This window comes from Vipera berus (genome assembly GCF_964194415.1).
Source record: "Vipera berus genome assembly, chromosome: 11".
NCBI classification, from domain to species: Eukaryota; Metazoa; Chordata; class Lepidosauria; order Squamata; family Viperidae; genus Vipera; species Vipera berus.
The window spans coordinates 8,911,640-8,929,874 of NC_138214.1; the positions used below are offsets into that span (position 1 = coordinate 8,911,640).

General features: G+C 44.7%; 2 protein-coding genes across 3 annotated transcripts; both read right to left on the reverse strand.

Annotated features, from left to right (window-relative positions):
* Positions 1 to 1,098: 1,098 nt before the first annotated feature.
* RBMX2 (RNA binding motif protein X-linked 2) lies at positions 1,099 to 6,955 on the reverse strand. Of its 2 annotated transcripts, XM_081336642.1 has the most exons (6): positions 6,899 to 6,955; positions 5,911 to 6,026; positions 5,738 to 5,789; positions 4,823 to 4,952; positions 4,289 to 4,469; positions 1,099 to 3,491 (listed from the first exon to the last, which is right to left on the reverse strand). In XM_081336642.1, the coding sequence occupies exons 1-6, from the start codon at positions 6,901 to 6,903 to the stop codon at positions 3,079 to 3,081; spliced, it is 897 nt and encodes a 298-aa protein (XP_081192768.1). In that variant the 5' UTR covers positions 6,904 to 6,955; the 3' UTR covers positions 1,099 to 3,078. The 2 variants fall into 2 exon arrangements, with proteins under 2 accessions (XP_081192768.1, XP_081192767.1); XM_081336641.1 differs by lacking the exon at positions 6,899 to 6,955 and having other exon boundaries at positions 5,911 to 6,290.
* A 2,039-nt stretch (positions 6,956 to 8,994) lies between these two features.
* On the reverse strand, positions 8,995 to 16,219 carry RAB33A (RAB33A, member RAS oncogene family). Its single transcript, XM_081336297.1, has 2 exons — positions 15,670 to 16,219; positions 8,995 to 9,575 (listed from the first exon to the last, which is right to left on the reverse strand). Exons 1-2 carry the CDS (start codon positions 15,862 to 15,864, stop codon positions 9,120 to 9,122), a joined length of 651 nt encoding a protein of 216 aa, XP_081192423.1. The 5' UTR covers positions 15,865 to 16,219; the 3' UTR covers positions 8,995 to 9,119.
* Between the last annotated feature and the right edge of the window lie 2,016 nt (positions 16,220 to 18,235).

Here is an 18,235-nt window from a genome sequence, read left to right on the forward strand (position 1 = left end):
CCAATGAGAGAGCGGCGGAGCCCAAAAGTCTGGGCTGGGCGAGGGCCGCTGCCCCACCCTCCTCCTCTGGCGAGGCGTTCTCTTCAAGATCAAGGGGGCGTGGCTGAAGAGGAGGGGGCGGAGCCCGGCGGGAAGAGAAGGCTTTGATCTTGCCAAGGGCACCTTTCCATCACCCGCAAATGGGGGAACAAGAGACCTGCAGGAAATGCACAGAAGCCATCTTGTGTGTGTGTGTGGGGGGGAATCCTATGGCAAGGATGGAAGAGCAGGCAGCAGCTCAAGAGGGCGCCCCCATCTGCAATAGGGACAATCTTGCTTCTTCAGGTTCCCCCCGGTTGGGCATTCACCAGTGGAAGTACAGCCTTAGGGATAGAATGGAGGGGCCGGCTGCATCCACAAGTGCTGAAGGTCTATCTAGCACAGGGGTAGGCAACCTTGGCTCTTTTATGACTCGTGGACTTCAATTCCCAGAATTCCTGAGCCAGCTTGCTGGCTCAGGAATTCTGAGAGTTGAAGTCCACGAGTCATAAAAGACCCAAGGTTGCCTACCCCTGATATAGCAGATGTGTTCCTTCGCAAGTGAAGCCATTATATTAGTTTAGGGATCAGTCTAGTGTGCAGCCTCTCAGAAAATGGGTTGTGTAAACTGTCATTTGCAAACGTATTTTGGATTATCGCCCTCAATGGTTTTCTCACTCTCCTTTCAGTTTATCAGCGCTTGCCATCCCCTTGCGAAATGTCTTGAGGTACAGCGTTTTAGTTGAAGACGAGAAGAAATGCACCTTCTCATCTTGCCAATAAGACAGAAAAGAATATTGGTAGCTCCGGGTTGACCTTTCATTAACCAACCCAGAGTAACATGGGTGTTAGAAGGGAGTTCTTAATAAAATATTAATCTCTTCTCTGCAGGGGAGGGAAACGGGATTCAAAGATTACAAAGGTATTTTTTTTATCCAAAACACAGTTATCTTCTGTGTCAATTAAACATATCAGATCTTCACGGTTTAGCATAGAGGTGTGCTCCTTGTTGCATTTCTACTTTATGTATTTGCCCACTCCCAAAAAATGTTGGGGAAGCCAAGACAAATTCATGGATGTTTTCCACTATTTTTTTTAAAATTAAAAATATAATGAATACATAACACAGTCATACAGTTAGTCTGTATGTTTAAAAATGTCTCGCTGACATATATTCAGAATTATACTTTGATAATTTAGAGCTCCTTAAGACTTACAACAAGCCTTTGGGGGGCTAAATACAGCCCTTGGCTTGGGCACATTTGTTCAGGTGCCCAACCTAGCAGTTTGCATACTTCCTCTGCTCAGCCTATTCATGTACCATCAGATCAGATCAGCTCATGACAGTTTACCAGCACAACAATCAAATAGTACAAAGATGCAGTGTTCACTGATCAATGAACAATTACCTTCACCATTGTCATCCCTAATGTGCACAGCAAGTTATTGAAAGACTAGAAAAGTTCTGCTTAATTACCTATAACACTGCAAGGATGCCAAGGTGAATATCAACCAGGCCACTTGGGGGGGGGGCTGCTCTGCAAGGTGAGAGCCCCCTCCCCCCAAAACACATTATTGGTGAGCTCCCACCTCACCTAACCTTTGTATCTCCCCTTGGGAGAAAGGTCCAAAACAAGTGAATTTCACATAGAGGCAGCCTTGGAAGAAATCTGGGATCAAAGGGGTTTCATCAATTACAATAAGTACTTTGAAATGCACCTGGAAGCCAATGCAATGCTCACAATGCTGGGGTGGTTAGCTGCATTTTGTATCAATATTCAAAAGCATGTGCATCTAAAATATGTTCAGTAGCCTAGCTAGTGGTGATAAGGGCTTAAGTCACACTCCATGGGGCCTTTTGCTCCCGATAAGGCTGCAAATGGCACATCTCCCTTATCAGGACAAAAAAAAATATCAGCTGCCTCTGCAAACAGAAACAGCGTGTTGTGTACATTTTCCACCACTGCCAGTAAAAAAAAAGTGCCTGAAGGAAGAAAAAAAAATAAAAGTAGAAAAGGAGCCGGCCAAAATAAGAGAGGGTGAGAGAATGCAAACTGGCAGATGCACACCCACAAGAGAGGAACCGTGTTAGATGCAAGGGTGCATGTGTGAGTGAGAGGATGAATGGATGAATTGATGCGATGAGAAAGGACATGAACCAAAGTTTCAGCTTTGCTCCAATCAACCTCATATGCATATGCATATCCTGATTGCTTAGCCAAGGGAATGCAGCCCCTGCCTTGAAAAAGACTGCTCCTCTCTTGCCATACAATTATACTGCAACGAAGCAAAGGTAAAGGTGTTCCTGCAGGTAGGAACTTTGCTAGTCGTGGCAGACTTTAGGAGGCGGTGCTCATATGTCTTTCTTCAAGCCACTGAGCCCGTGCTCCCCAAAGACATTCTTGACATCATGTGGCCAGCATGACATCACGCCGCACTGCAAAACGTAACGGCAAAACACAGAACGCTGTTACCTTCCCACAGAAGTGGCACTTAATTATCTACTTGCCTTTATGGGCTTTTGATGTGCTAGGTTGGCAGGAGACAAGAGGCAAGTGACGGGAACTCACCCCACCGCACGGAAGTAGGACTCAAACTGCCAGAGCACAGATCTTCTCCTTTTAAGCCATCGCACCTCTATACCGCAACTTAAGGAGGATAAGTGCAAAAAGTGCAAATAGCAGAAATGAATTTGGCACGTGAAGCTGCAGACGTGGCAACCGTTCAAAGTGGACTTATTAAGCCTAGATTTTGAAGTGTGCATGCGTGCGTGTGTGTGGGGGGGAGAATGGGTCACACGGCTGCTTTGCCTCTGGAATTCAGGCCTTTACTGCAAAAGGGTAGGCAAAATAGCACCTTGATTTTGTTTCTTGTGGTTTTCCTTTCCGGAGAGAAAAAACCGCTGCTCCAAACAGCACCTGAGTTTCTTCCTCCAATTCCAAAATTTAATGCTGCACTGCCCCCCCCGCCAAACCCCGCCTGTTTCACCGAGCCAATGTTCTGACAGCACAGGCTACAGCTGCCCTTTCTTGCGCGCAAGGAGAGAACGCAGCAGTTGAGTTAGTAACGATTTGGGGATTTCTCCCGGGAAGGCTTGTCTCTGTTTTTTGAGCGATCACGTGATCGGCTTTCTGATGTGGGCTGTCTATCTTTGATGGCCTCCGTTTTCTTCTGCTTCTCCACCCTGGGGGGCATTCTGCGCTCATATCGGTCCCTTTCTGAGCCTCTTTCTCCAGATGGCTCAACCCCACTCTCGTATCTGAGCTCTTGTCCTGGTGGCATCCTACTCTGGTGCTGGTGCCCAGATGTGCTACCCCAGGTTTCCTGGTTTGGGCCAGCATAGCGTTCATAGTCTGGGTCCTCCTTTTCCACTTTAATCTTGGATTTGGGGAAAAGCCCATCTCTACCAGGTTCCTCTTTCAGACGCTTCCGATGCTCTCGCTTTTCCTTCTTCTTCTTCTTCTTCTTTTTTTCTGAAATTACAAGAAATGCAAATCGAAAAGGATTTCCACAAATATCTCGTTCAGATGCTTCTATATGCCTCCTTTATGCATTTCCTGGTATTCTATCTTTCCAGAAACTCTTTCCTAGCTTTCAAATTGGATGCGACTTTCTTTCTGAACGGTTTGATAGGGAGTGCTCCTAAAACCGTCTTGCCCCACTCTGCCTGACCATTTTTCTTTAATTCTGTATTTCTCTTGCTTACCTAGAAGTGTTGACTGTTAACCCTTAATATTTATTGTACCTCCTCTAACAGAAATGGCCAGCACTTTCCATTTCACTTTTGCTCAGTCTTTTGCTATTTAATTTAATTCTATTTTAATTTTTATACATTATGTGTTATTTATAGTGTTTTAATTGCCCTGTACACCGCCCCAAGTCCCTTCGGAGAGGGGCGGTATATAAATCCAATAAATAAATAAATAAATAAATAAATAAATAAATAAATAAATAAATAAATGCAGGTACAATTCTGACTATTATGTCAGACATAATTCACACGCCAGAAAACTAACAGGATTCTGGACCTCCAGCTGATTCTTCTTCACCGAAATGCTGCATACATTGTGTATTCCTACATCTGGAAGCTTCCCTCAGCTTTAAAATGAGATTTGCATACAGCATAGAAACATACAACAGCCTAGTTTAAATAAGGCACATTGTAGCACAGCATACTGTGTGAACCAAGTCAGCTGTGACTTGATCAAATGTGATTAGTTTTCCAATTTGTATAATTCTGGCCACAGAAAGAAAAAAAAAGACTTATCACCTTTCTTGTGCCTTTTTACTTCCATTTCATCTTCTTCTGAGGATTCAGCTGAACTCTGAGGAGGAGTTTTAACACCACAGCCTTTCTCTCGGACAGCCTTTGTAATCTCATCAATGTCCTCAGAATCTTTTGGTGGGCGGTAGTTGGCCACGTGGTCCACACGAATTGTCCTTCCTTTTATCTGCAAACATGATGAAATTATGAACATTATGAAACGATTGTTTCCCCCCCCCCCACTGAAGCTACATGACCAGGTAACCATCAAATAGAAGCAATTAAGATTTTAGCTTAAGACACAGTGAAGCCTGAGATAATCTTTGGATTATTATGAAAAAGGCTTTATTTTTGCTGATATGAAAAGAGGATTTTTTGCCTGCTGCTCCCTTTCTGCTATGTCCATAAAGTCCTAAATAGGTTCACTGCATTCTTTCATAAAAGGCCTTATTGTTTTTAAATATATATTTTATGTGAAACTGGGTCACAGCCCAATCAGAGCAGCAAAATATCCAGAGGATCTTCAACGGCTAAACTAACCTTTATCCCATTAAAGTTATCAACTGCGAGAATAGTGCTTCGCTGATCTTCGTAGCAAATGAAGCAGAAACCTTTGGATTTCCCCGTCTTTTTATCACGTACCAGGTTTATGTTCACAATTTCTCCATACCTGAACAGAAAAATGGAAGTTGACAGTATTTAGTCTTAGGTCTAAAGAACAAAAAAAAAAAAAGGAAATGGCAACAAGCAGGGATAATTTTGAGAAATACAAGTGTTGATGTAGGGCTTAAAGACTATAGCCCTTTTCCATACACTGAGACTAAGAATCATTTTACTAGATTACACCTCATCCAGCATTTTCAATCAAGTAGGTACCTGCAAGTATTCATAAACCTCCCTGAAGCAGTGTATTTTCTAAACAAGTACTTTAGTGAATAATCTCAGGGGGGGAAAAACTGCCCTGGAATAGATGCTGTTCCAAAGTGCTTTTTCATATTTGTTTCAGCTAATCTGATGCTTTTAGTAAAAACTAAAGGCATCAGTTTAGCTAAATAAAATAAACATTTTTTATTGTTCAGAGCTTTTTTAAAAAACATGGTGTCCATGGATTTACCCAATAGAGGAAATATCACATTTACACTGTAAAGCCTATAATAGCAGAGCATCTCCTTGACAGTATTGTGGTAAAGACAAGAGCTGACAAAATTATTGGTAAAACTTCAAGACTACACTGCACTCTTTTGAAGTAAGCATTATTCAATTCAATAGCAGTTGCTTCCAAATAGATGTAGGTGATTTCACTATAAAAGTTTAAAGCTAATTCGCAAGTTACCCTTTTATTCCCATTCATTGTTATTTGCATTATAGTTTGGTTTTAATTGAAAAAGCAACATCAAAGCAATCTCAGAGAAACACCTCATTTTCTGAAGTTAAGTTTTCATTGTTCTTACTTACTGTGAAAATACACAGATAATGTCCCCTTCAGTCAGTTCATATGGCAATCCCCCTAGAAAGAGAAAAGAAGGGAAGGGATTATTAAATGTTTAGCCATTTTGCTATATGACAAATCATAAGTTTGATGCCACAAGGGCGTGACATGGTAAGATGTCTCTAGGCACATTACGCACCCACAAATACCCAGGCACTGCCACTATACTCTGCATGCCAGGAAACCTTATCCTGCACTCCCAGCTCTGCTTCACGCTCATTCAGCTCATTGATCAGCTTCACTTTGGTTAATGGGCTATGGAAGGAAAGAATAAAAACAATGAGTCTTAACCCTTTTAAACAGTGATCTTCCGGCAAGAGGTGGCGATCCCAACAATTACTTATACAGGTAGTCCTCAACCTACGACAATTGAGCCCAAAATTTCTGTTGCTAAGTGAGACACTTGTTAAGTGAATTTTGCCCCATTTTACGACTTTACTTGCAAGTTTTAAGTGAGCGATTGCCGTTGTTAAGTTAGTCACATGGTTAAGTGAATCTGGCTTCCCCATTGATTTTTTGCTCGTCAAAAGGTCACAAAAGAGGATCACATGACCCCCAGGACACTGCAGTCGTTATAAATATGAACCAGTTGCCGAGCATCCAAATTTTGTTCACATGACCACGGGAATGCTTCAACGGTCATAAGTGTGAAAAATGGGCATCAGTCACTTTTTACAGTGCCAATTTGACTTCAAACGGTCACTAAATGAACTGTGGTAAGTTGATTCATTTTATCCCAACTTCATCCCAGAGATCTGTACTACATACACAAATTGTATCCCTCCACGTCCACACACTAGGCCGGCAAGAGTGGTCAAGCTGAAAGAGGGGGCCTGAATTTTTCCAGCCCACAACAGGGTAATGTACTCCTCCTAACAGCTCAAGGCTTAGCTTTAAGAAGGGGAGCGGGGAAAAAATAGCAATGATAAATATTGCTAGATGAAAACGCACTCTGTGTAAGCCCAGAAACACTCTTCCGCATTAGTATTTCATCGATTCCATGCTTTATTCACAATGTAGTTCCGAAGTTGAATACTTATCCCAAAAGAAGCCCTGCTCCCCCTTTTCCCGCCTCCATAAAACTATTTATTAATACTATTCTTTCTCATTATCCAACTGCCGCTTACTTCATCCTGAAAGTGTCCTCCTGGATTTGCACATGCGGCCTTACAGCCCGCTGTACTGCGCAAGCGTGAGCCCGCCTCTCCCTCTCTCCGATAGGCTGCGTCTCCTGAGCTGTAATGATTGGCGATTTTCCCTTCCTTCCGCTTCATCTCCTATTCTCTCCCCCTCTGAAGTTCAGCGGGGAACCATAGAGATAGAAATGGGTAGAATAACACAAAGCGGAAGGAAAGACCGTTATTCTGATGTCGCCGATCTAGGACGCTTATCGATGGTGAAAGTTCTGCAGTTCGCCTTGGAAGTTGGCAAACGAATTGCATTCGCGGTCCAAGTGCTCCTAAAATCATTTTTGGGGCACTAATTGCGCATCACGTGTTGCCTATGAATTCGTTGCCTGCCATGCATCATCCATGCTTAAAACCTTGAACAATGTGAATGTGGCCACTAGCCCTGATGTTTTTTTTAAAAAAAGAATAGGCACGCTCTCGAGACAAACGTCAATGCATTCTAAAAAGATAACCAGACGTTGGCATCAAAATAATCATAATAAAAAGGCATGGGAAAGAGCCAAATAAATTTTAGTGTTGGAATAGTTGGTTGCTAATCTGATTCCTGAAGAGATATTTGGTGGACTGGCCCAGCTGCAGCACCTGAGGTGGCCAATTAAAAAAAAATTAAGCTATATCAGATCTACTTGTGTATTAGTGAAGACAGAATGGGCCTGGATGGCTTGAATACCGTAGCTTGATAAGATGAGCAATGCATATAATAAAGATGAGTCAAGATCTTAGTCTCCTAGCACTCTAAAGACAGTTTATGTGACAACATTTCTCCTCCAAGATTATTGTTGGTAAATCAAGTTTTGATAAACACTCTTAGACAATCATCTTACCATGATGATTAAAAAAGGGACAGACCTTTTGTTAATGGGTTTGACATAAGGAGCACAAAGCCACAAAATGTAGCTGTTTTCCACTTCATACATCCTTATTGCCCATCATATGCTGAATCACTGTTTGCAAGCAAAACAACTAACTGAACTTCAGCCTTCAACCAGTCAGCAAAATGTTCCTTATGTTTTTGCTGCCTGGATTCATAGGCCATGATGTGGTTTTTCATTGATAAGCTACATCTAGTCCAGTTGAACACAGTTCATTCAATAAACCTACAATAAGATTTAGCATCAAGTGTGAACCAGGTCATCATCAGGTGAATCCAGCCAGGGAAACGAAGCAGCCCAGATACCGAGGACCCTTAACTTATGACTGGCTACCCTTCAAAATTACAACGGAAAATAGGGCTTACAACCCGGTTTTAAAGTTACAATGTCTGTGCCACCTCCATCTCCCTGGGATAGTATGTGGGGCTCTCAACAGCTGACATACATCTACGGCCATTTGCAGCATCTTGTAGTCATGTGAACACAATTTACGGTTTTGTTGGAAACTGGTGTTTACTTAGGGTTTCCAGCAAAAACTGCCCCATAGCGAACCACCCCATAGCAAACAATTTTAGCAATAGCACCTAGACTAATATACTGTTTCCTAGTGCTTTACAGCCCTCACTAAGTGGTTAACAGAGTCAGCATTTTGCCCCCAACAATCTGGGTCCTAATCAAGATCGAACTGCTGGCAGTCGGTAGAATTAACCTGGAACACTGCATTCTAACCACTGCACCACCGCAACTCTTTTTCATTAATGAATTTTACACTTCACGACTGCCACATTTGCTTAATGACTGCCACAAACAAGGTGATAAAATCGGGCATGGTCCCATGTTGACCCACTTTATGACTGTCACAGCTTATGACTGAAATTGTAGACTCAATTACAATCCAATAAAGGAGAAAATTTGTAGCTCAGGATTGAAATGAGGGCTCCTTGGTGCTCTCTGAGCTTGGTTATTTTCCTTCCGATATTTTATTACCCAAACTAGATAACATCATCAGTGCTGATGACGTTACCTAGTTTGATAATGAAACGTTTACAAGAAAACAAGCTCAGAGAGCAGCAAGGACCCCTAAATTACAATCAAAACTCGAGGACTATCTGTGATGGATTTCTGAGGAGGGTACAGAAAAAGCCACACCCAAACCAAGTGTGAGCCATACAAATGTTTATTAATTCAACACAGAATTCACTGGAAACGACCAACGTTGATTCAGTTTATTGAGGCACACACAACCACCTGCCCAGCCCTCCCGGTTCAACGGTCAAGACTGTCCTTCAGCAAGGACAGGAATTCCTATTGCCAGAGGCCGGCGCCAGCTCTATTTTCTGTCCCTTCCCTTGCTGCCTCTCCATGTCCCGATAGAGCAGAGACTTGTGAGCCTTCAGCCGGCAGGCCAGACACATGAAAATAGACTCCACGTTCTGACTCTCTTTGGGGTCCTTCGCGGAGGTTTCAAACAAAAGCATATTGTGGGCATCGGCAAATTTCAGGGCCATGCTGGATGGGACTTGGATTTGATCCCGCAAGTCACACTTGTTTCCCACAAGCACTTTGGGGACGAGAGCTGGGACCGAGTGGCCATTGCACTCCTCAATCCAGTTTTTCAGGTTGAGGAAGGACGCCATTTTTGTGACATCATAGACAAACACCACAGCGTGGACGTTGCGGTAGTAATGCTCCACCATGCTCTTCCGGAACCTCTCTTGACCGGCTGTGTCCCACACCTGGACCTGCAAAAGAGAGCACAACACTTGGCAAGCCTATCGATACAGCTTTCCTGCCTCTTCCAGTTTTAAGCCAGGGGTTCTTTGCTCCATTGCGGGATCCCTAACTCTTTTCCATTTGCCCTTGCTATAATTCCCTTTACCAGGATGTATTCTTGGTTCTAGGAAATGGGGCATTTCAAACGGCAACCCTAGAAGTCCTAGAGCAGGGGTCTTCAAATTTGTCCCTTTTATGACCTGTAGACTTCAACTCCCAGAATTCCTCAGCCAGAAACGCTGGCTGAGGAATTCTGGGAGTCAAGTCCACAAGTCATTAAAAAAAGGGCCAAGTTTGAAGACCCCTGTCCTAGAGAGAAGCACCAGCAATATGCATTTCTGATGCCAGGAATCTGGCAGATACACTGATGGCGTTGGCCCTTGCATTTACAGAGTCCTCGGCTTATGACCACAATGGAGACCGGAATTTCCATTTGCCAAGTAAAGTGAGTCGCATCTAATTTTACGACCTTTTTTGCCATGTTCGCTAAGCGTGGTTAAGTGAATCACACAGTCATTAAGAGAATCCGGATTTCTCATCGACTCTGCTTGTAAAAAGTCAATGGGGAGGGTCACGAATGCCAATCGTGTAAATCGGAACTCTGTAAATACAGGCCAGTGGCCAAGTGCTTGAATTTTGATCACGTGACCCTGGGGATGCTGTGACAGTCATAAGCATGAGGACTAGTCGTAAACTCACTTTTCTCAGTGCTGTTGTAACTTTGAATGGTCATTAAGTGAATGGTTGTAAGCTTAGGACTCTCTACCTACTGATGCTCTTCTTTCGAGGATAATGCAAATGTTTCTCCTTGTTCATTTTATTCTCCTGACAACTCTTGTTTTGGATGGGAGAGGCTCACTCTCACTTGAGGACCTCCACAGCAGATTTGCACATGGAGATTTGCACACTCTGGAGACAGCATTGACCCCATCTTCATAACTCAGCACAGCCTGGCTCAGCAAACAGAGACTGCCACTCCCCTCATCTCATTCCTTCCCCAGCCAAGGCTCTTTTGCACAAGCTGGCCTTTGTATTCTGGTCTCAGAAGCTCCTTGGGGCTACAACGCTATCTTTTGTCCCCAGAGGGTGTGTGAGATTGCACTAACCATAGAGCAAAACAGGGTGATAAAATAGTTTGGACTGAAAGAGAATTTCAGGTAAGGGGCAGAGAGAGAAGCCACTTTAGACCATCAAACAAAGGAACAGTAAACATCTTGGAAGGACACAGGGCTTCATCAGAGAGAATATATTCAACCTTTGGCATTTTTCTTTTTCTTTTATTTCTTATATTTTTCTCAGTTTGCATTACTCATTTATCTTTGCATTTTTGAGCTGTAATTATTATTATTATTTTAAAAAAGGCTCAGCCTTATGCCTACTCCTTAAAGTCTATTCCCATCTCCTGAAGATCCTTCAATTCTTTCTTTACTTAAAAGACATTTTACAATAATATTGCCTCAGGCCTACAACTGGATGATGGAGGCAGATCATCAAATACTTCTCTGTCCAGAAACACCTCCCTCATTTTGCAAAAATAAATAAATAAATAAATGGAAGAAATCAAAGGCAAAGAAAGATTGTTTTTCTCTCTCCCTCTGATGGCTGGGGTAGTTCCTGGATACTCAAAAGGTTAAAAGCAGCAGTGTTCCATGGAACCACCTCCCACCTCCTGCAGGAATACTGTGAGGTCATCTTGCTCTCATCCACATCTGTGCAACACAGAGAGAAGAAACAGGAACAAAACAGAAATAGAATGCGTTTCCACACAGGGTAGAGAGTAGGCTAAGATCACATTTTGCAAATTCTATATATCAGAGGTCCCCAACCTTTTGGGCACTCGGGACAGGTTCAGTGGAAAGAGGTTTTTCTGTGGACCAGAGTGTGTGTGGTTTTGTGTGTTGCCTACATCCCACGGATGGGGCTTTGCTTGTTTGTGCGGACCGGTTGCTGGCATGCCACAACCTGATATCAGATGGGGACCCCTGCTGTATATCATGGATGGACCCTAACCCCTGCCTCCACATGACCTGTGAACGAAGCCCTCTGATCAAACCAGAATATGGTGGATTTGCTTATGTGCTCCCATAACCCAGGTCTAAAATATAGGAATATACTTTTTGAGTAATATGTGGGTCTGATGGTACAAATAGGAAATAAAAGTGGGCAGGCAGCTAGAGCAAAAATTATGGAACTTTGTCTATATGACAACTGCAGCAAGATTGTTAGATGTTCAGAAGTGGAAAGGTTTGACACAATTCACAATAGAGGAATGGTTGGAGAAGATAAGGGAACTTGTAGAGATGGCTAATTCGACATCTTTGATTAGAGAAAAGATAATATTCACATTTATAACTGACTGGAAACCCCATGTGGACTTTTTGCATGAAACAGAAAAAAATGCATTGAAGAGTTGTGGTTTGGATAATAGAAAAAGTTAGCTTTTTTGTAATCATATAGTAAGAGAAAATTTTCTGTTTGCTGCAAAGGAAATCAGATGCTTCTATTTCTTTTTTATATTTTGTTTCTGCATTTTTTTTCCCTTTCATTCTCTTTGTTCTCCTTATTCTGTGTTGGTTTCTATTCATTTAATTTTCTCTCTTTTTTTAAAATAACATGTTTTTTAAACTAAAGGAACTAAAGATTATTGCCACTTCTGAAACAATGGAAGACTACAGAATCTGTGTTTCTTCCAGAATTCAGGGCAATTCAAAAACCTGCATCCTTCTGCAGTTATTTCAATGAAGTATCTTTCTAACTCTTCCAGACTATTTATCCATTCACCCTAGAATTCTGACTGGCTAGACAGGATATATAAGGGAGGCGGTGACTCAGTGGGTTAGGACGCTGAGCTTGTCGATCAGAAGGTCGGCAGTGTGGCGGGTCGAATCCCGAGTGCCGCGTAGCAGAGTGAGCGCCAGTTACTCGTCCCAGCTTCTGCCAACCTAGCAGTTCGAAAGCACGTAAAAATGCAAGTAGAAAAATAGGGACCACTACAGTGGGAAGGTAACAGCGTTCCGTGTGCCTTTGGCGTCTAGTCATGCCAGCCACATGACCACGGAGACGTCTTCGGACAAGTGCTGGCTCTTCGGCTTTGAAACGGAGATGAGCACCGGCCCCTAGAGTTGGAAACGACTAGCACGCACGTGTGGGGGAACCTTTACCTTTACCTTAGACAGGATATAGCAGATATAAACAGTGGTACAATTTACAGATGACCTCTCTAAGATGTAAAGTGGAAGAAAAATGAAGCTTTTCCTAAGCATCTCTTCTGTTTTCCTCCACAGAGAACATAACAGAAGGACGCTCAATGGTACCTGTGTTAAACAGATGGGTTTGTAATCTTGGTGTTCTCATATTTCTCTTCCTTTTTGCCAATACCCCCTTGCCCCATTTTTATCAGATTTTTGCCAATGGGATAAATAAAGCCCTCATCATGAGTGCATTCAAACATTACTGAATCGGTTCGCCCATGCCTCATCATCATCATCAGGTTCGAGTCCCACCAGGCTCAAGGTTGACTCAGCCTTCCATCCTTCCCAGGTAGGTAAAATGAGGACCCAGATTGTTGGGGGCAATTAAGCTGACTTTGCAATAATGCCGCTTGGGGGGTGTATGAAAGCCCTAATAAGCAGGCATATACATAGAATGAAGGCTACTGCTAAGCTTGTAAGCCGCCCTGAGTCTTCGGAGAAGGGCGGGATATAAATGGAATTAAAACAAATAAATAAAATAAATCATCTGATCTGGCAAAACAGCAATCTATGTTGAAGGAAGTATGACAGCTCAAGCTTTGATTTATCCCAAAGGCAACCTTGGAAATCCGTGCTCAGTCCTAGCATTGAGTAACTAATCAATGTAAATGCAAAGCATGTTCGAGGCAGTCAGTTTGATTTTCCTTAATATGTGTAAAGGTATTTTAATATCATCCTAATCTAGCCATTGTCTCTCTGCTGCAGGATGAAGGCCTTTTCCACATATTTCCTTCTATGATCGGGGCTTTTGATGAGGCGAGGGGGCTTGTGTGAGTAAACGAAATTGTGGGCTATGCCGTCAGACGTGTTTATGTCCAGAAGGTCACTCAAGGCGAACAGGCCATGATGGATACCCCAGACTAACACCGATCATATCTGTCAACCCACATTGGATTAGCATGTCAGATTATAGTCTATTCCTCCAACATGTCAATAAAACCTCAAAAAAAACCATACATTATAGTAGAAAACAAAAAGCCAGTTGGGTGTAGTGGTTAAGGCATCAGGCTGGAAGCTGGAAGATTGTGAGTTCTAATCCTGCCTTAGGCACACAACCAGCTGGGTGATTTTTGGCCAGTCACTTTCTCTTAGCCCTAGTAAGGAAGCAGTGGCAAACTACTTTCTAAGAATGCTTGCCAAGAAAATTGCAGGGAACAGTCCAGGAAGTCTATGAGAATTGGTCACGTTTGAACGGAAGACAAAAATATATTAATAATTATATGCAAATATATAATGCACACTATACACACACACACACACACACACACAAACCACACGCAAATTTATTGCATTTTCTCAGTGGAAATTAGCAAATTTGGGTCCCTTGGTAACTGGGTGGGGTACAACAGTTCCAGAAATATTAAACTGGGGAAACCATTGTAAAGAGGGCCAAACCAGAAAAATGCCATTTGAATCCCTAATTAGTCACACAATTCAGTAGATGACTTCAGGCCAGTGGTTTTCACACTCCCCCTTTCCACTTGGCAGGGCTGTGGGGAGGAAATGGGGCAGGGTGGAAGAGAAGAAATCAATGACTTAGCTGAAAAACAGACTAGAGCCTCACGATGCATTAGCCACACATTGTATTAGAAGAATTAATTAAGGTTTACTGAACAACTATACAAGATCCTGATTCTGAAAACCAGTGCTGAGCAATGCTTAAGTTAAGTTGCTAGTTTAAAATTCAACTCCGGGCTCAGCCACAGAAGCTCAACAGGTAACTTTGGGCTAGCACTAGTCACTTTCCCAGGTTGCACAACCTCACAAGGTTGTGGGGGGAAATGGGAGTATTCCTGGAACAAGGCATATCAATAAACACACGGATAACTCAGGAACTACCTTTAAAGCTCTCCCAGCAGGTAGCTCCAAAGCCAGCAAACCTCCCCACCAGCGCAAGGGCAGGGAAAACCATCTCCTTGAGTGATCCTTCCTGGAGAACTTCCAGCCATTGAGAGAGTGAGATCACCTCGCCTCTCCCGTTCTGTCTCAAAAATTCCCCGCTCTGGCTGCATTCACACGACCTTCTAAACCCAAACCCCAGATATTTCTGGAAATATACGCATCGCGGTTTATTTTTTTTATTTTTTTTTTAATCCCATTTATATCCCGCCCTTCTCCGAAGACTCAGGGCGGTTTACAAGCTTAGCAATAGCCTTCATTCTATGTATATGCCTGCTTATTTTTCATTTTTTTAAAAATCCCATTTATAGCCCGCCCTTCTCCGAAGACTCAGGGCGGCTTACAATTTAAGCACAAACCAATGTGCTTAGCAGTAGCCTTCATTCTATGTATATGCCTGCTTATTAGGGCTTTCACACACACCCCCTAAGGGGCATTATTACAAAGTCAGCTTAATTGCCCCCAACAACCTGGGTCCTCATTTTACCTACCTCGGAAGGATGGAAGGCTGAGTCAACCTTGAGCCTGGTGGGACTCGAACCTGCACTAATTGCAGGCAGCTGGTGTTACTGAAGGAGGCGTTAGCCCACTGCTCCACCAAGGCTGATTATGGGCTAACCAGATGATATCCCAAGGCTTCGTAGGGTGGATGACACGAAGCCACGGCTCGCCAACCTCAAGCCCTCCAGATGGATTCCCCCCACCCTCGCCCGCCCCCTCCGACGGATTCAGACCCGAGCGAGAGCGGCCGCAAAAGCGAGCGGCGGCCGGCGAAGGGGAGGAAGGGCCTCCTTAAACGGGCAGCCCAGCATCTCCGACGGCGCCCACCGGGGAAAGATGCTCCCGCCCGGGGGGTAGAGAGATGGGTGGGAGAAGGACAGCCGGCCTCGGCCGCCCCCCGCCCCGCCGCTACCTTGATGTGCTCGCCGGCGATCTCCACCGCCTTCTCCCTGAAGTCCACGCCGATGGTGGCCTCGGTGCTGGCGGGGAAGGTGCCGCCGCAGAAGCGCACCGTCAGGCAGGTCTTGCCCACGTTCGAGTCCCCGATGACGATGATCTTGAAGATGCGCGCCTGCACCGACTGCTCCAGCGAGGCCTCCAGCTCCATCCCGGCGGAGCGGGCGAGCAGGAGGAGGAAGAGGAGGAGGAGGAGGAGGAGGAGGAGGAGGACGGCCGCGCGGGGCTCACCAGCGCCGCTGCTCCGGCTCAGCCAGCATGACGGAGGGTCGGCCGAGCCGCGGGCTCCCACCCAGCCGCCGCCGCCGGAGCAGCCTCGCTTCGCCGGCCCGGGAGCCGCCCCTGGGCTCGCGCGGCCATTGGCTGTCGGGCGCCCGCCCAGCCCGGCTTCCCAGCCCGGCGAGGCGGAGCTACAGCTGGCCGCAGCTGGAACTGCGCCGCTCGGCACGGGGAGATGCTGGGCGGGCCGGGGAGGGCTGGAGGGCGGCCCCTTTGCCCGCTTCTCTCCTGCCCTCCCCCGGCTCCGAGCCGCGGGTGGCGGACTAAGCCGGGGCAGCTGCTTTGCAAAGGCGGAGGAGCCGTGTAAAGCGAGGCAGGGCGTTGCGCAAGCTCGGCTTCCTTCTGGCGTTCAGACGGGCGCTGGGCTGGGTTGGGCGGATGCAGAACGAGTGCCGTTGCTTTAAAGCAGGGGTCTTCCAACTTGGCCCTTTTATGACTTGTGGACTTCAACTCCCAGAATTCCTCAGCCACCTTGTCTGGCTGAGGAATTCTGGGAGTTGAAGTCCACAAGTCATAAAAGGGCCAAGTTTGAAGACCCCTGCTTTAAAAGGAAGGGAGGGGGCTGCCGCTGGTTACGAAGGGCCGTCCGCTACAGGTAGTCCTCGACTTAACAGCCACAAATTCAAAGCTAGTCTCCGAAGCACCAGAGGGCAGGACAAGAAACCGCGGATGAAAACTTAAGGAGAAAATCAACCTAAAACGAAAGAGAAATTGCCCGACTGTCAGGACCCACCTCAATCCACATCTTAGGAAATAAGAACTCTTGGATGCAAGTTTAGTCCAAAAGGAAAATGTTTACTAGGATGGAATCGATTGTGGCAATACAAGACGGAATCTAACAAAGTTACATTTCAATCCCATATAAAGCATTCCCATTTTAGCCCCTCCCCTCATCCATTTGGTCAGGCTCTCATCATTTGCTTAGGTGTCAGGCCCTTCCGTGGGAAAGGGGAACTCTCCTTGGTTGTATGGTTATTGCTTCTTCCTTTTTCAGTTGTAAATGAAGATGCGATCCAGATGTGTGTCTCCCCCTTCCTCCCCCAGTTCAACCATTCCCCTGTTGTTTGAAGATCGCCTTAAGTCTATCCTCTCCCCCCCCCTTCGGAGAGATGGCAGCATCCCCAGAATAAGCACATTGTTCTACCTATACATTTATGAAATGTGATATAAATGGATTCTGACACCGACAGCTAGAACAATTAATCAGCGGAACGACTCGCCTCCAGAAGTTGTGGATGCTCCAAAACTGGAGGTTTCTCAGACTTGATTGGACAACCGTTTTGTCTGAAATGGCAAAGGGTTTCTTGCCTGAGCAAGGGGTTAGACTAGAAGGCCTCCAAGGTCCCTTCCAACTCTGTCATTCTATTCTATTCTGTTCTGTTCTGTTCCTATTATGGGCCCCATTGCTAGACAAGGCAGTTGCTGATTCCAGTCCAATGTTAAGATTTATTTTTATTTTTTTGCCAAGGTTTTAAAGCTAATCGCTGCAGTGGTTAAACGAATCGCGCTTCTCACGTTGACTTTGCTGGTTGGAAGCAGGCTGGGAAGGTCAGACATGATGATCAAGTGACCCGGGGATGGTGCAACTGTTATAAATACATGCCGGTTGTCAAGCGTCAGAATTTTGATGAGGATGCCGCAACAGTCCTAAGAGCAAGGACCGGTCACAATTCCCTCCCCCCCCCCCGTTTTGTTGTAACTTCAGTCGTTAAACAAATGGTTGTATGTCAAGGATGACCTATATTGGAATAAGAAGCTCATTGGGACATGGACATCAAGAGGGCAGGCTCCCAAAATGTAGGAGAAGGGAAAGGATGCTTATTTGGGGCTACTATCATCCTAAGTTGAACAGGTAAGAGCAGAAGTTCAAAATCTGGGGGCCAGACTGCCCCCCCCCAAATTTATTCAGAAGTGAGAAGAACAGAGCCAGGAGATTTTACTTAAGAGAAGCAGCAGTGTCTGATAATAATATGGGGCGCACGTGTTTCCTTAATCACAATTTTCTGTTTTTAGGCCCAGCTATAAAAGGGATCTTGGTCCTGAACTGTGAGAATTACACCCTGAAAACAACACTTAGGTGACATTCTGTTAGAAATGAATGAACACTTGATCTCTGATGTAACGCTAGAGAAAAATCACATTGGCATGTTACAAAAAATAATGTATTAGCCATACCTAATGTGGTTACTGGCCGTTAATTTCATACGTTTTCCCTTCCGTGACAATTAAAAATTAACCTACCG